A 17,897-nucleotide genomic window follows, 5' to 3' on the forward strand; every position below is an offset into this window, starting at 1 on the left:
TCGTCTAAAAGCCCTCCTGCACGGCTGCGGATGTGTTGCATGTAGCGTGGATCGCTGCTCCGAGGCTCACAAAGTCCTTTCAGCTTGTGGTGCCACAACAGGACTGTGTTGACTGTTGGGTAGCGGTCACCCTCCATGTCTTCTAACGCATCTTTAAAGGGGGACAAGAACTCTACAAGTGTGTTAAGGACCTCTAACTGTATGCCCTCCATGTGCTGCTCTTGCCCCTTTTCCCGAAGCAACTCCAGGATCTCCCTATGTTGCTTAGCAACAGAGCGCAGCATCACTGCCTTGCTGGTCCATCTAGCCTCACTTTCCTGTAGACCAGAATGTGGAAAACCAAACGTGCTTCCAGACGTCTTCAAATATGTGACCAGGTTCTTGCACTTAACTATTTGGTCCGTCACCTCCTGCATGAAGTCTGGTGCATCCCTCTGTTCAAACGTGTGCTTCAGGACGGTACTGATAGCATGTGAAGCACACGGTATCCACACACAGCTCTCAAGTGCAGCTTTAATATCGGGACCCCGATCACTTACAAACACAACTTTTGACAGGCCGTCAGCTGATATTCCAACGTCTGACAGTTGTTTGCTGATTTGTTCATGTATGTTTGTGGCAGTTTGCTCGGTTGTGGAGTCAAACTCTAAAGTGGAAATCTTTTGACTGAGCAGTTTCCAGTCGTCTGTGATGAAGTGACATGTCAGCACTGTGTAAGATCTCAGACTGGAGCTGTCGGTCCACATGTCGGTTGTGATGCCAATTCCGTACTCCAGTGCCTTGTTGATAGTCCGACAAAGACTGGCCTTGTCTTTGTTTTCCTGCTCCTTTGCTCTGTTGCAGATGGTCTGTCTGTGAGGGATGACAGACTGTGCATCCACTGCCCCATAATGTGCACCAATATTTATCAGCCCCTGTGCCTCGTTGGTAAACCCTTCATCAAATGGGCCCAGGTCAGAGCGATAGAAGTCCACAAACTCGTCCACAAATTCAGATTTGACTACACTTGGCACCTCATTCTTCATGAAAGCTGACACCTGGTATGATGGAGAATGGTGAGTGGGCCTTCTAGTCTGTAGGACAGCAGGCCCACTACATGAATGCCGGTTCAGGTTTGATGTGCCCGTCTTGTGTCCGTCATATTTGTACAAAGTGTCACAACTAAAACAGATAACGTAGCCTGTGATGGTGTCATCGGACAGGACAACCTGCCCAAATCTCTCCCACACCTTACTTCTTCTGTTCACCTTGTGCTGAACCTTAGCAGCACCCGTCCTTAATTTTTCTCTGATTTTGTCAGCCATGTTTCTGGAACAGCGGAAGTCCACGACCCCGTCCACCACTTCAGATTTTGCTGGATGTGGCACCTCGTTCTTCATGAAGGATGACACCAAGGGCTGATTTGATGGAGCTTGTTGAGTGGCCTCTCTAGTCTGTGGGGCGGCGGAGCCGCTACATGAATGCCGGTTCAGGTTTGATGTGCCCGTCTTGTGGCCGTCATATTTGTACAGTGTCTCACAACTCAAGCAGATAACGTAGTCTGTGATGGTATCATCAGACAGGACGATCTGTCCGAATCTGTCCCACGCCTTACTTCTCTGGTTCAGCTTGTGTTCAACTTTAGCATCGCCCGTCCGTAATTTTTCTCTGATTCTGGCAGCCGTGTCGCTGGTGCAGCCTCTTCTTCATGAAAAGAGAGAGAGAGAAAAAGTTTAAGTTGCAGTGTAAACAAAAGCTACAGATAGCACTTAGAGAAAACATCTTATCGCCAGTTAATAATAACTCACTCAGAAAGCTGCTTTGTCATCCTCTGACCTGCCCAGACAATATATTTTATAGAAAGGGGAGGATGATGATTTTCCATCATGTCACCTTTTGTCACCTCTTGTGAGTTCACAGGTCTATCAAATCCATTATGACGTGTGCTTTTGGATTTTAAAAGTAGATAAATGAGGCTTAAACCACAAACAAACATCACAAATGAATGAATTGATTCAACTGTACCTTGTCGGAGAAATTCTTCTAAAATAGCGAGAGCTGCTACTTTTACTCAACAACTAAATCACAACATAAACACGAGGAACCAAAAAATCAATACAATGATTTTTAATCAAAAATGTTTATGTCCCACAATCAATTATTAGTCAGAATTCAAGGTGACTAAAAATGGAAAACATATTTTTTAGTTTCAGCAAAGAAAAGCTGCAGTCTGTTAATGCTGAGTCCTGCGATCACACACAACCGTCACTGGTAGTCTGAACATATTTACTGGTCATAATACAGACGAATTATTGTGGAGAACAATACAGAACAAAATAACAACAGAAACAAAGGAATGAAGATATTAAGACATGTCCATGTATCTTTTGCCTCTTCTTGTGGGATAAAAGGATGGAGGATAAAATTTAAAGGTAACTTGTGTTTAAACTGGGGAACAAGCCAGGAGGGATTGTTTATGTGGCCATGCATTCAGTCCCGAAAGAGTCTTAATTATTACGGATAAACATTTTGTTTTCTTCATACAAAAGAAGAAAAACAGATTCTTTGGACTTTCAGAACTTCAGTCCATCCAGCGCCGACTTTTCTTCCCCCTGGTGTCTCTTCATGTGTGTTTTCACGCAGTGGCTCTGAGAAAACCTTCGGCTGCAGACGGTACACTGGTATGGTTTCTCTCCAGTGTGGGTCCTCATGTGGACGGTCAGGGATCCTTTGCGAGCGCTTGATTTTCCACAAACTCTGCAGACAAACAGTTTTATGCCCGAGTGGGTTATCAGATGGTTGTTGAGAATAGACTGTGTGTTAAAGGTTCGTCCACACTCTGAGCATTCGTACGGTCTCTCCCCGGTGTGGATTAACATGTGTCTGTTCAGAGATGCTTGAGATGATAATTCCTTGCCACATTCACTGCAAATGATCTTCTTCTTACTGTGTGTTCTCAGGTGAGCCTTCAAGTTTTCATATGTGGAGAACGTTTTGCAGCAAATATCACAGAGATACGGTTTGTCTCTGTCTGTGTGAATATGTGCATGTTGTTTCAAATGTTTAGGAGTTAAGAAACACTTCCCACAAACAAGACAGCTGTAAAACTTTTCTCCAACACGACAAAACTTATGTTGAGACAAAGATGGAAAGTTAGTGAAAGATTTCTTGCAGCGGTGAGGCTCCTCTCCTGTGTGGGTTCTGCTGTGAATCATCAGCTGCTGTTTGAGGCCAAAAGATTTATTACAGACGTCACATTTGTGTGGTTTATTCTCCCCATGTTCCCGAAGATGTTTCCTCAAACTGATCTCAAACCTGTACGCTTTATGGCAGACATCACATTTATATGGTCTTTGTCCTGTGTGTACAGAAGCATGTTTGTTTAGAGTAGAAGCATGGAGGAAGATGTCACAGCCGTCAATTTTCTGGTGACTTTCAAAATGTCTCCTCAGCTCCTCCACAGACTCCGACTGTTCTCCACACACCCCACAGAGGCTTTCTGGATCGTCCACATGACTCCAGGAATGTTTAATCAACATGTTCATTGATCTGCAGAGAGTTTGGCAGACTTTGCAGGACAGAGGAGCATCACTGTTATCAGTCATCGTCTTTGGAGACGACTGCATCAGCATCCTCGTTTTTGTTTCAACTCCTGAATGTCCGACTCGCTGATGCCTTATCGTATTTGAAGAGTTTGGTTCAGCTTTGCTCAGCTCCTCGTTGTTCTTGTCTGGTTTACACTCGTCATCTTCGTCCATTTCATCGTAATCTCCACTGTCCCCGTCGCTCTCAGCTGCAGAGCGGACAGAAGAAAGGGCACTAAAGTTATCTGATATTCCACATTGTTCTCCGTCTTCCTCCATTTGTTGTCGCCGTCTCGAGTTGCTGGACAGACTATCTGCTTTGTCGCCCTCCACTTTTTCTACAGAACTGAAAATAGAAAATAGGCAATTCTGTTATTTAAAAGTACCTTCATCTTTGGCACAATCAAAATGTGCTCACTGGGACACTTATTTAAAGACACACACATTTATCTTTTAACTGGACACTGAGTTAAACATTTTTGTACAAGAAGAGAAGGGATAATATACACGTTTAATATTATTAACACTCAGCCGACCAATTACTGCTGTGCTGACACTGTTGTGAAGTTGTTCAGACACACAGATTGGATGCTGATGGATTTACTTCTGACCTGTACAGAACAGCCCAGCAGTATTTTCAACAAAAGATATCAGCAACACGGAAACATTTTATTGTCCCTACTGCTTCATGCAAAAAACAAAAAAACTTAAGGCCTGGGCGATATAAAAAACCTATCAAGATAGTGAAGTTTCATATCGGTCGATATCGATAATTATTGATCGTGTAAGTTGTGACTGATATGTTGTGAACTGGAAGTGGATAAAATAAGTTTGTTGTATTATATTGCAACAATATTACAGGGATGACTTTCACAAAATGTGAGATTATTTTATAAATAATTATCAGTAATGTGGATTTGATGCCCAAGTGAGTAAAGGCAAATATGAGATCAGCTGGAAGAGTCTGGTAAATTCTCAAAATTACATCACTTAATTGTAATGCAGCCTTTAAAACCAGGAGAAGACGACACTTCTGATATTTCACGATATAACGATATCCAAAATCAGCAGCCCTATCAAGGCCCGTAGCACTAACATCTATTGTGCTGAATATTTTTAAGAAGATTATAAAACAGGTTCAGAGTTTACTTGACTTTGCTGAGAGAGGTGGTGGACGCCACCCCGTATCAGCACAAGCTCGCCCATCAGATACTGTGTGTGGAGTGGACATACCAGGACTCCTCAGTTATTGTCCTCTGTGACTTTAACAAAGGAACGATGGTGGAATATTTTGGATCACTGTTACACCACAGTCAGCGGTGCTTATCATGTCATCCCCTCACTGCACTGGGACACTCTGAACATGTCATGGTCCTCCTGATTCCTGCTAACAGGCAGAACTTAAAGCTAATTCTGACGCTGCTAAAGTCTGTAGGGGCTCAGAAAGATAAATAATAAGCCTTCAGCCCCCCCACTCAATATGACTTGCGCCAAGCCAACAACGCTGCGCTCTGCTGTTGATTTGAAAGACAACTGGACAAACCTGACACCATCACCTGTGACGCCCCTCACCAGCTCCAGCCCTGGAGCTCCGCCTCCCCTACCTCAGCAGAGGCCTCAGCCTCTTCACTACTGTCCATATCAGCGCTTCACTCCTCCTCCTCCACAGCGACACCTTTCTCCGTCCTGCAGAATCCCTGCAAAGCAGGCGGAGTCTCCTTCCACACTGAAGCACTGTGCTGATCAGCTGTCATCTCTCTAGAGACATGCCACATCCCTGTCCCCAAAAAGACAAGGACCACAGGACTTAATGACAACAAACCAGTTGTCCTGACCTCTGTGGTAGTGAAAACACTTGAGCACCATATTCTGTCCTACCTCAAAACCATGACTGACCAATTCCTGCACCCTTTTGTGAATACAGCCCTCCATTTCATCCACCACCACCTGGACACCACAGGAACCTACACCAGGATCCTGATTGTGGACTCCAGCCACCACCACTCCCACCTGAGTGTTCCTGCAAATTTGTTCTGCCTCGTTTCTTCAGCTTAATAACAAAAAGGATCAGTTGCAGTCAGAGTCTAACCTTCTTCTTTTAATAATCACTTCCTTTCCCACATTAAACTGTAAAATTCAAGGTGTTTTGTTGCAGTGATGCCAAGTTAACCTGCAGACTGCTGACCGACTTCTTAGAAAATACCACAGGTTCAGGTGGGCGTCAAAGCAGCAATCAGAGTAAGTTATTAACTTTCAGAGACGTTGTGTGCAACAGTCCACACCTTCAGCTTTGTTTTCTCTCTCTCTCTCTCTCTCTCTCTCTCTCTCTCTCTCTCTCTCAGTGCATCTTTCAGCTCAGCTGATAGGTGCTACAAAATTGCAGCGTTCAAATCCTGAAACTTTAAACTCCATTCTTTTACTACACAGTTCAGCCAAACACCAGGTTTTAAAAAGACAGTGTAGACCTACATGTGCACTTGTATTAAAATCCACTGTTACAATATGAATAGAAAAAGAGGGAGCAGAAGGACAAAAGGGAGAAAAAAGCGAGTTCTGACCTGCAGAAATGTGTTAATCAATGATGCACATCCACCGTGACAACCACTAACTTCATGCATATTAGCAGCACAATGGTATCACAGTTGTGAGGATCACGCTGTGCTCTGGACTGATCCTGGTTCTGGAGCAGAGACGCCGTCAGTGTGCTGTTTCTTCCCGACACACAGTAATGATAAGATTTAAGACATGAACTCTGAGTCTTTTTCTCTCTTTCGTTCTCTCCCTCTTTTTCCATTCATGTCACAACAGTTCATTTGAACCAAAGTGTCCATGTGTAGGTCTACAGACTGTCTCGTTCAGCCTGGTGTTTGGCTGCACTGTGTACAAAATGATGCAAACAGCTCCAGCAGTGTGTGTGAGAGAGAGAGAGGAATTCAGACAAAACCAACAGAAAAAGATAAAGGCAAAAAAATTACTTTATCACATTTACGTAATTGTTTTTCTATGATGACTGTAAGTCTTGACGGCTTCTTGCGACCATCTTAAATGTCTTTTTTTTCATTTACCTTGCATGTGGCCTGTCTTTTTTCTGTGGAGAAGGAAGAGGAGGCTGTTGCTCCGTGCAGGTCAAGGATTTATCTGCTCTCTAGAAGAGATCAAGAGTTAACATTGGTACGTACACAAAACTTGTTAGAACAACTCTAAACAAGTTGTGAAAAGTAAATAAAAACAGAATGCAATGAACTTTTGAGCCGATATTTAATTGAATACAGTTTAAAGAAAAGATATTTAATGTTCAAACTGATTAACTATTGTTTTTTTGAATACCCAGTCATGATCCTGTCACCTGTTACCAACTCACCTGTTTGAAAAGTCTTTTGTTGCTCCTGACCCAACTTTTTTGAAACATGTTTCAGCGTGCATTTTTACAAAAAACCAAGTCAGTCAGTTTGAATATTAAACATCTTGTCTTCAGTTTTCGATCGAATACAAGTCATCGTGTTTTTGCAGATAACTGCATTCTGTTTTTATTTATGTTTACAGGGTGGGTCGATTATTGTTGGAGTTTGGGTTGGAGGTACAGTCAGTGTTGGTTTGACCCGGTCATTAGTAAAATAAACAGGCGACCTACCTTCGTACTGATGTACAGGGCTGATTTGATGGACCTTTTTATCTCCTCTGGCGTCAGCGTCCGTACATTCAGTGGCGTCAGTTTTTTTGTTCCGTCAGTTGTGAAGACATCAAACTGTCCGGTCAGCTGAGGGAAGGTGGACCTCAGAAGATCCACGAAGTCGGGCTCCTGCAGGCCTCGAGGACACTTCAGGTTCCGCATCGGGCACTTCAACACTAACAAACAAACAAATTTATCACAACATTAAAACTTATTTTATTACATGTCCTGACAAAACTGCACAATAGCGACATTTCTATTCAAAAGTAGTGCCAATTTTAACCAAACTTTGAGAGAATAAGCTAACCTCTGATAGACAGACCTGTGTCCCCAGACTGTGACATCACAATCATCATGGGAGGCGCACAGGCCAGGATGCAGTAATAGTAATAGTGCCTGAAACAATCTTACCGCCTTTTTTGAGTATTTCGGTGTGAGTGTCCTTTAACAGACAGACTTTGAGACTCAGTAGGCCCCGCCTACTGTACGTCCTCTTCACAGACTGATCACTGCAAGGAAACAATCCAGTCAAGGAAAAACCCAACAATCCATCCATGTAGTTCTGTGTGGAAGTGTTATTACACAATTTATCCCAAGAAAAGACACTGATTTAAATGCCAGTAAGCTATATCATACATGAACCTTATATTTTGTATCTGATAATCAGGGTCCTCGGCAGACTCCTCCCCCTCATCTTCACCATCTTCTTCCTCAGCGTGGCCTAAGATGTCCAAGCTTCTCGCGTCCTCCACGTCTGAATGACAGAAAGAAAGTAAAAATTTAGATTTAAATTTTTTAAGAACCAAGAACTGAACACAGAGACACTTTTAAAAGCGTCTGTCTCACAGACATGACCTGAGTATCACAACACGCTGGTCTGAGTGGGAGTGGGTGGTTATCAGGGGTTGGCTGCAGTCAGCCGCAGCCCACTTGGAGGCAGCTTGGCCTCACTTTGGTCCCATCTCAGGCACGACTCAGCAGTAAAAGTGATTTACCGTTGTGTATTTTAAGATGAGTCCTCAGCTCCTCTGCAGACTCTGAATGTTCTCCACACGCTCCACAAAGTCTTTGTGGTTCGTCCACGTGACTCCATGAATGTTTAATCAACATGTTCGTTGTTCCGTGGAGAGTCTGGCAGACTTTACAGGACAGAGGAGCATCACTGTTATCGGTCGGCTGCATCCACTTCCTCTTCGTTGCTTTGACTCCTGAACGTTCGACTTGTTTCTTGGTTCTCGTCTTTGATGAGTTCTGTTCAGCATCACTTCCTCTCAGCTCCTCGTCATTCTTGTTTGGTTTCCACTCATCATCTCTGTCATCTTCATCCACCTCATCATCATCATCTCCATTGTCCCCTTTGCTCTCAGCTGCAGGGAGGACAGAAGAAAGGGCACTGAAATCACCTAAAAAGCCGCGTTGTTCTCCGTCGTCTTCTCTCTCTATTTGCTGTTGCCACCTTGAGTAACTCGACAGACGATCTGCTGCATTGTTCTCCACTTTCTCTACAGAACTGCAGATAGAAAATAAACAGTTCCATTATTTCTACTTGCACAATCAGACTGTGCTGAACCTCGCTGTCTTTTTTTGTTGACCCACCTTGCATGTGACACGTTTTCATCATTTCTCATGTTGTATGTGGCTTCATCTTTCCTCTGTTGAGGAGGAAGTTGCTCTGTGCTGGTCAGAGGTTTCTTTGCTTCCTGAAAGAAAATGAGAGTTGGCTTTTAAATTGTGAAAGTTGCATGGACGTGAATATATTTGGACAATCATGGAGCTCTATGGCACAGAGGAAGAAGACATACCAGACTTTGGTCATCAGTACAGTAAATCGATGACGTACCTTCGTACTGATATAAATGGCTGATCTTGATTTGATGGACCTTTTTATCTCCTCTGGTGTCAGTGTCCGTACTTTAAGTGGCGTCAGTGTCTTGGTTCCATCAGTTGTGAAGACATGAAACTGTCCGGTCAGCTGAGGGAAGGTGGACCTCAGAAGGTCCAGGAAGTCGGGCTCCTGCAGGCCTCGAGGACACCGCAGGTCCTTCATCGGGGACTTTAACACTAACAAACAAATAAATCACAACATTCAAGGGAACAAACTTGTTTTATAGTCGTTGCACAGACAGGTGTTCCTGATCCAAACACTGTGCTGTGTTCAGGGTTCAGTTCAGGGTTCGTAACTTCCTGACCGTTTCAAACTTACCGCCTTTCTTGAGCACCTCAGTGTGGGAGTCCTTCAACAGACAGACTCTGAGGTGTACAGTTGGACCCAGGCTCCTGCTGTTCCTCGTTACACACTGACTTCTGCAAGAAAGTAATTCAATCAAGGCAAAAGTCTAAAAATCCTTCAGTGTAGATTTCATCAGTGTTTTTCCACCACATACCCAAATCCCTCCCAAGGACACACACTGTGTGGTACTCTAATGTCACATCTTAACCTCGTATTTGGTATCTGATGATCCGTGACCCTCAGATCGTCCTGATGACTGGTGCTCCTTCCTGGATCCTCAGCAGACTCTCCCACATCTTCACTCTCCTCTTCCTCAGTGTGGCCTAATATATCCTGCCTCACTGAGTCCTCCACACCTGAACAAAACAATATTTAAAGCAATATTTATTTACATGAAAGTGTAGTGAAGACATGCACTTCACGTATTAAAAAATAAAAGTGCACAATGGAGAGAGATGTCTTGACTACAGAGGCAGGGGCAAGAACCAGAGAGAACCAGACCACCACACAGGAACCAGAAGAACAGTCTGGCAGATGGCCCAAGGCTGCAGAGTTGGACGTCCACTAAGCTTTGCAATTAAGGTGACCACTGGTGGCCACATCGTTGACCACCAGTCCCTGAATCACCGGCCCGGACCTGCAACTCGCCTCCACATGATCCTCACCAATCAAACAGCCTTCCATGTCATCGCCGCCAGTCAAAAGTTCGTCCACTCCACCACTGATCAGGAGGCCTGCAGCGTCACGGTCACCGGCCAGAGGGTCGTCCATACATCCACCAGCAGCCCAGGAGGTCTCCATGTCAGCACCATTACTCCAACCTGGTGTAAAAATATCACTATAACTAATGATACTGAATGTTAGAAATGCTTTCAGCACTTATTACTGCAGTATTGATACTCTGGTACCAGCTGTACTTTCTCACACATCAGCCAGCTGAAAACAGGACATTACAATAAAATCTGCACTCATATGTAGTTTTTGACCAAATCTCAATAAGGCTCTTTTCTAAATTAATTGTTGGGTGTCGCAAAAATAAAACCAGCTGCAACACAAATTCAAATTATTTTAAAGTTTTAAAGACATACTTGGCTCATATTTCTGCTGCTCATCCTCTTCAGGGAGTTCAGCTCCTCCAGCCGTCGGATCACAGACAGGAATCTGATCATCTGGATCAAAGATAGACAAGAGGATTGGATTTTTAATCAATAAATACAACATAATAACATCAGGTGGCATTTTCTTTGTAAAAACTGAAGATTTACTTTGCTTAAACAAAAGTCAGGTCAAACAAACTCAAGTAAAGTACAAGTACGTCAAAACTGTACAAACCCCAAGACTTAAATACGATACATCTGACATGTACTCAGTTCAGTTCAGCACAAAGACGTGATATTTAATGTTTAACTGATTATGTTCACTTATTCTGATTCTGATGCCTGCAACATGTTTAAGAAAGTTGTGACAGGAGCTGTGGAACATTTCACAGGTAAACAGGTGAGTTGGTAACAGGTGACAGGATCGTGATTGGGTATTAAAGGGACGTATCTTTTTATTATTATTATTATTATTTATGTTTTACACAACGTTTCAACTTTTTTTGTAACTGGGGTTTGTACTGAAGTCCAGTAGATTCAGACTGTATATGTAGCAGCAGTAACAGCCGTGGTTTAGTGTTAAATGGTCATATTTTTGACTGTAGTTTGGTACAGACCGATCCGACACAGTGTGACCCGCGGCTGCAGCAGAAGATCCAGATGTTTCCTCTGCCGCTCGATCTCCTGCCTCAGACCCGCAGCCTCCTCCTCGTACCCGGATACGGTTCTCTCCACCACCGCTAAGATCTCCTGCGCGGCGGTGGTCAGTTTATCAGCCACGATCCCTCTGAGGATCTCGGCTTTGGACGGTTTACAGTCCGCGGTGTCCTCCGAGGACACGAACAGGACGTTAACTGCGGACATGTCACACTGCTGTCAACAGAAAACAGCTGTGAAAAACATGTCTATAGATATAAAGGTTCATAAACATCTATAAAATATTCATATTTCTGACAAAAGCTTCTCTTTATAGGCACCGCTGGACTGTGCAGGCACAATGATGTCCGACTGGAATGAAATCAAATCAAAGGTTCCGCACCAACTCTTCTTCTGTAGACGTTATAACGCTTCAGCTGGTGTCCTTCCTCAAACACTGACATCTTGTGGATCAGAAACTATTTTTATTTATTATAAAAATATTTTTATTTATTATAAAAATAGTTTTTAAAAACGCATTAAACAACTAAAGTTAATACAATACATTTGAGCTTTCAGGGCTTATCAGACAATTTAAAAAAAAAAAAAAAAAAATGCGGTAAAATTTAAATTAGAAGTTCAAAAAAAAAAAGAGGTGAGGGACTGAGACAAAAAAAAAGAAATTAGAATAAGACAAGAAATTTTCTGATTCTTTATTGTAAGTGATTTTAACAAACATATATGCTGCCCCTCTTCTTCTATTACTGTAGATTTTATATAAAATTATTTAATATTTACTTTTTCTGGTATTCTGGCTTTTTTTTTTGTAACAGGGTTTTCTCCTCAGTCATCATAGATTTTATTCCTTTTGCACAATCAGTGTTTTACCACCAGATGGCGATATCATATTTATAATGAATCAAACAGATTTTTGTTACACTGGTTTGAACTTCATTTCTGATCTGGGAAGTCCTGAAAAGTTCTGTTCTAATTTTCAATCTTACACACAAACTCAACTCACACAAGCAGCTTTTCGTTTCTAAACCTGCCCAAGTCACTTTGTTCCTAAATCTTGGTTCTTAACCCTGCCTTCGTAATCTTGGTTCCTAAACCAACCCATGTAATTTGTATTTCTAAACTTGCTCAAGTAGTTTGGTTCCTAAACCAACCCACGTAGTTTAGTACCTAAACTTTACCAAAACGTGACTAAAAAGTGAAAATAATTTCGGAAAAACTGAAAATAATTAAGTCTTTAAAAGTTTTTAGTTTTCAAAAGTTTTTAAAAAGTGACATGTGCTGAATCAAGAGTTTTGCAGATCCCAGGTTCCCCTCCAGATGAGTTCATTAGCAGGAGAGGAGTCCTGTTCATCTTGTTGTTTTAAGACTCGTACAAAAGTGGAACGTCCAGATGTTGTTACTCTGGGTTCTGCTCACAAATTAAATCATAAATCCAGGAGAACAAACCGTGAGTCTTTCTATGAAATGACAATTCAACGTTTGAAAAGAGCCCATGAGCTCAAAACTGTTGTTCCGGCAGCTCTTACAAAAAATAAAAGAGTTCTCTCTTGTTGCTAGGAGCGGCAGCCTCCCGCATCGTGCACTCTGATTGGCCCAGAGCCCTTCACCTCAGGCCAATCAGATGCCAGTGCGTCCGCCATGAGAATCCATAATCCATTTCTTCATGATCACTACTACGATGTTTTATTAAGACTACGTTAAGATGAACGTGTTTTTGTACGTCGTTTCATTCAAACTGATTCTCCCTCTGATCATCCACCTCATTTTACTGAGTGTGTTTGTTACAGACTGGACCGTAAACGCATCACCATCAGTTTTAACTGTTCGAACAGAAAAACAAGCAGAATAAAGAGGGACAACATGTTGAAGTGGACTTTGGTTTCTGTCCTGTTCTCCGCTCGTTTCACCGACAGACCGACGGTCGGTTGCTGCAGGGGGACTCGGTGTTTGCTGGCTGTGATGGCGGAGCTGTCGAGTTTCAAAAAACTGACACACAGAGAACTTCCTGTTTCAGAAGGGTCGTTTTCTTCTTTTACAAAATAAAAGTTTGTGAATATAATGAAACCATGCACATTTACTCGATTATCATTGCAAAAAACTTTTTGCAATGATTATTTATTTATTTATTTACAAAATGCTTTAAGGCTTGCATTTGGTATGTGAAGTAGTATTTGAAACATATGTAAAAACTATTAACTTCAAACTATTAAAAAAATGTATTAAAAGCCTTCAAAATCTAAAACTAACAATATATACTGATAACAGTGGTGTAAAACTGTGCTGTTGTAATTAACTTTTAAAAAAGAGAGATAAATTGAAAATGGCAGATTTTTGTCAAAAACACAATTTAATCAGGTATAAAAAAGGGTCAGCTATACCTTAAGGACCCCGTCTCACTTCCTGGTTTAAAAAGGTGTGAACACTGTTTCAGGACTGCTTTCAATTTTTAGACAAATTCATTGAATAATATTACTATCAGGTGTCTCAACCATAACATGTCGAGTCTGTAGCTCTTCTGAATTGAAGCTAAATAAGAATTACGGTTTAAAAATGTGTATTTAACTCTGAGCAACTTAAAAAAAATAAAATGAAATAAAATAACACAGTTCTCTTTAATAACTGAACAACATGTGTGAAATTAGTACCTTTTTCAGTTTTATAAAATATATACATATGTTCATATGGTTTTTGTCAAGAAAAAAAAATTGTGCCAATGTGTTCTTTCGTTCGTTTGATAGAATATATGTTTCAACATTGTTTTTTGGTATTTTATTAAAACATAATGAATGTTTATGTGTGACTATTATGTGAAAAATAACTAAAAACGTCTGTCACCGTTCAGATCGGCCGGCCTTTTATTTTGAAACAAACCTGACCGTTAAGACGGAAGTGTGTGTCGCGGTGTGTCTCCGCCTTGACGGTGCTGACTGTGTCTCTGATGGCGGCGGGGCTGGCGGAGGGTCGCACCGAGGAGGGAGAGACAGGAGGCGGGGAACCGGAGCAGCAGAGAGAGGAGGCCCCGGCGGTACCGAGCACCGACACACAAACAACCTCCACCCCGACGACGGCGGCAGGGAGGCCCGCGGACTGACGAGGAGGCGCCGCTGGACGGAGCGGGACGGACCAGCTGTTTGTGTTTATCAGACATCTACCGACGTACCGGGGGATTCTACCGTTAACGGCAGCTGGAGGCTCCGTCTGCAGGCTGGTTTCACACTTTAAATATCAATACACACAATACTGCATTAATGTACAGGCTGCTGCTGTCTGAACCGATCCTGTAGTGTGTGCAGGTTTATGATTTATTCTCATATTTTTACAGTATGAACACATTTGGCCTTTATGTGTTTTATTGTTTCAACAGTGGCTTTTATTGGTGGTGGTGGTGTGTGTGTGTGTGTGGGGGGGGGGGGGGGGGGCAGACTCACTGAGGGGCCCCATTAAACAGCCATAAAATTGGGCCTGACTGATACTGGAGTTTTAGGACTGATACTGGGGAGTAAAAAAAAAAAAAAAAAAATCAATACATTAGATGATATTCTTTAAACAGACTATAGAATTTATGGGTGATTGTGCAACAACTTTTGGTTTTATAGTAAAAATTCTAGATCATTCTTGATAAATCAATACGTATGGGATAATGTACAGTGAACAGGTCATCTATTGATTCTGATTGCATTTTTTAAACTCTGTTATTTCTGTGCATCAAGCTGTTGCTATGGACACAGTTCGGATCAAAGATTGTGGAGGAACAGTAAAATACCTGTTAAATTATTACAGTCACTTACAAATTAATATTTCATATCAAAGTATTGTTGTTTTTGGTGTAAAACCATGTGACAAGCAGGATAATGTACAGTGAGCAGGTCGTTACTGTGAATAATTACATGGCTTTGTTAAATACTCGATTCTGGTTGGTCAATTTGTGTCAAATTATTATTTTTTTGATACATAACCATGTAACAAGCAGCATAATGTACAGTGAGCAGGTTGCTATTGCGAAATAAAACCATAAAATCTAATATTTCACATAAATGTGTCCGCTTTGCATTGGGGTCTGTTGGGATTTATTTCATAATAACGACCTGTTCACTGTACATTATCCTGCTCAGTACATGGTTAATTACCAAAATAAAACAACAAAATACTTTTTTTTTTTTAATTTAAAATTGGTTTTATTGTTCCTCCAGAGTCCATAAATGGAACCGTGTTCATAGCGACAGTCTGTTATACAGAAATAACAGACATTAGAATGCTCTAACTTGACCAATCAGAGTCAAGTATTTACCAAAGCCGTGTAATAAACAGTGTTATTAAATGTATAAAGTATTATAGTATAAAGAATGATAAGAAATAAAGAAATATATACATTCTACTTCAATATATAAAACAGATGATATAACAATAATAAGTGTGTAAAGCTGCATGTGCCTCATCTACAGTATGAAACTGATATACAAATATTTATTGCTAAAATAATATTTGCAAAAAAAATCTTATCGATAATTAAAATAAAGCAGTAATTACATCTTGTTGTTAAGGAGACGATGTTAAAGGTAAATGGTGATATTAAGTTTTAACAATAAGATACTATTTACATCAGCAGGGTTCACTGAGATATTGATCAATATCTGATCACTTTACTGTTCAATTACCGTTTCAAATTCAAGTTACCGTTTGTAACTCAAACAAGTCTTTAATGCAACACCTACAACTCATTAATTCAACAGAAATTAAACAAAGTTATTTATAAAACTAATAAAAAAAACTCCAGAAGAATAAAAAATGGTCTTTAACTCTTCTCTTCTCACCTGGTGTGGGCGGTCCAACATGTGCTCACCTGTAGCTTCTGCTTCCACAGGAAGTAGATTTGTTTGGGTTTTGTTCAGCAACACAAAAGACACAGATGTGTGGGACAGATGTATTTAGATTAAAGAAATAAATGATCAGTAAACAAAAAAGGATTGTGAGCATGATGTAAAATAATATTTATATGAAACAATTTAATTTGAAATAATGTCAGAAGATGATTTAATGCTTCATTTAATGATATTAAATCACATTATTTAGTCATTATTTTTTGTCAATATGTGTAAAATGTCAACATAAATCCAGAATTTGTGCCCGTAGTTGAAGAAACACTCATGAACATAAACACACATTTTCAGGGTTCCCACACGTTCTTTGAGAACCTGGAAAATGAGCAAAAATGTCCTGGAAAATTATTTCAACAGTACTTTTTTTTGTTTTTTTGTTTTTTTAAGTTTGGTGCATCATTTATTTTAAGGTAACATGGACCCAGAGTAGTTACATGTAATCAGATTACCGACACAGGTAACTATAATCAGCCCAGAGGGAAGAGGATCTCATGAGATCTCATAGGAAACGTGATTTCACAGACGGTTAAATGAGTCTGGATGTTTGTGGAGATGCATCAACGCAGGTTGTTTGTTCTTCGGCCAGAACAGGAGGTGAGATTTTTTTCTGCTGGTTAACATTAACCTGAAGAGCTGCGAAGTTTACGGCTGTTTGGTGACAGCGTCAGCTGCTCAGCTGCTCCGTCTCCTTGCAGACTGTATCTCTTCTCTGTATCTCGTTCTTGCAATCTGTTGCTAATGCCGACTTCATGCCAACGTGTGTGTCAGTGTGTGTGTCAGTGTGTGTGTCAGTGTGTGTGGCTGTGACATTACTGTCTGTGTCGCTGCACACATGATGATGAATATGACCAGTGCAGAATTGGATATGTGACCCTGATCAGCTGATCAGGGCCGGTCGATCGGTGCATCGCTATTAGAAACTGCATACTAGAACGTGATGCTTGAAGTATTTTCATCTCATTGTGAGAACTGAACCACATTCGTTCAGACAGACACGTTATTATTACATTAAGTTTATACAGCGCTTCAAATGATGAACTGTGAACTAGTGTTCTGCTGCCAGTAGGCCTGCTCGTCCTTCACTGAGAGAGAGAGAGAGAGAGAGTGTGTGTGTGTGTGTGTGTGTGTGTGTGTGTGTGTGTGTGTGTGTGTGTGCAGCACTGCAGCAGACAGAACTTGGCCCAGTAAGAACCTCTTTACAGATCACCAACGTTTCCTGTGAGCCCAGCTGAACTCTGCTCCGACACTGCAGCGTGCTGTGTGTGTGTGTCTGTGTGTGTGTGTGTGTGTGTGTCTGTGTGTGTGTCTGTGTGTGTCTGTGTGTGTGTCTGTGTGTGTCTGTGTGTCAGTGTGTGTGTCTGTGTGTGTATATGTGTTTATTCTCTTGTACATCTATCATAACTGTTGCTGATGCATAGATCCAATTTTTTTTTTCTCACAATAGAGAAAGAGAAAAAGTACCAGTATGTCTTTTATGCATGTATATATTTTCTTGTCCTTTCATATGTAAATATCATCACAACATTTAGTTCTATTTAAAACATTCAGTTTCTTTAATTCAAATCCAGTTCTGAATGTTTTAAAGATGTGGTGTGTTTATTCTAATCCAATACACTTTATCAGATTCAGTGAATATGTCCTCAGAGTCCTCTGCCTCCCTGTTCTGTATGAAAAAAACCCTGATCTGTCTCCATAGGTCTGGGTCTGTAAATGGGAGAAACACATCACTATTCATTATCACAGCCAGTCAGCAACAGGTGAGCAGGACAAAATCCACTTTTTAAGGTTGAAACAAACAACAAACTC

The 17,897-nt window shown here is 41.3% G+C and overlaps 1 protein-coding gene across 1 annotated transcript; it reads right to left on the reverse strand.

Moving 5' to 3' along the window:
* Positions 1-2,094: 2,094 nt before the first annotated feature.
* LOC146305168 (uncharacterized) lies at positions 2,095-11,624 on the reverse strand. The gene is made up of 13 exons (XM_084712181.1): positions 11,178-11,624; positions 10,552-10,632; positions 10,129-10,284; positions 9,672-9,819; positions 9,437-9,537; positions 9,074-9,294; positions 8,830-8,933; positions 8,229-8,743; positions 7,876-7,987; positions 7,645-7,742; positions 7,195-7,409; positions 6,629-6,708; positions 2,095-3,909 (listed from the first exon to the last, which is right to left on the reverse strand). The coding sequence occupies exons 1-13, from the start codon at positions 11,422-11,424 to the stop codon at positions 2,553-2,555; spliced, it is 3,435 nt and encodes a 1,144-aa protein (XP_084568307.1). The 5' UTR covers positions 11,425-11,624; the 3' UTR covers positions 2,095-2,552.
* Positions 11,625-17,897: the final 6,273 nt, after the last annotated feature.

The sequence above is a fragment of the Lutjanus erythropterus genome, chromosome 23, assembly GCF_056507025.1.
Source record: "Lutjanus erythropterus isolate fLutEry1 chromosome 23, fLutEry1.hap2, whole genome shotgun sequence".
NCBI classification, from domain to species: domain Eukaryota; kingdom Metazoa; phylum Chordata; class Actinopteri; order Lutjaniformes; family Lutjanidae; genus Lutjanus; species Lutjanus erythropterus.

What these genes read in the sequence shown, in the direction of transcription:
- LOC146305168 (XM_084712181.1), bottom strand. Translation starts at nt 11,424, where the DNA reads ATGTCCGCAGTTAACGTCCTGTTCGTGTCCTCGGAGGACACCGCGGAC. An exon ending in CATCAGATACCAAATACGAG is followed by an intron (nt 9,538 to 9,671) that starts GTTAAGATGTGA and finishes ACTTTCTTGCAG; the next exon opens with AAGTCAGTGTGTAACGAGGA. An exon ending in CCCTGTACATCAGTACGAAG is followed by an intron (nt 6,709 to 7,194) that starts GTAGGTCGCCTG and finishes GATCTCTTCTAG; the next exon opens with AGAGCAGATAAATCCTTGAC.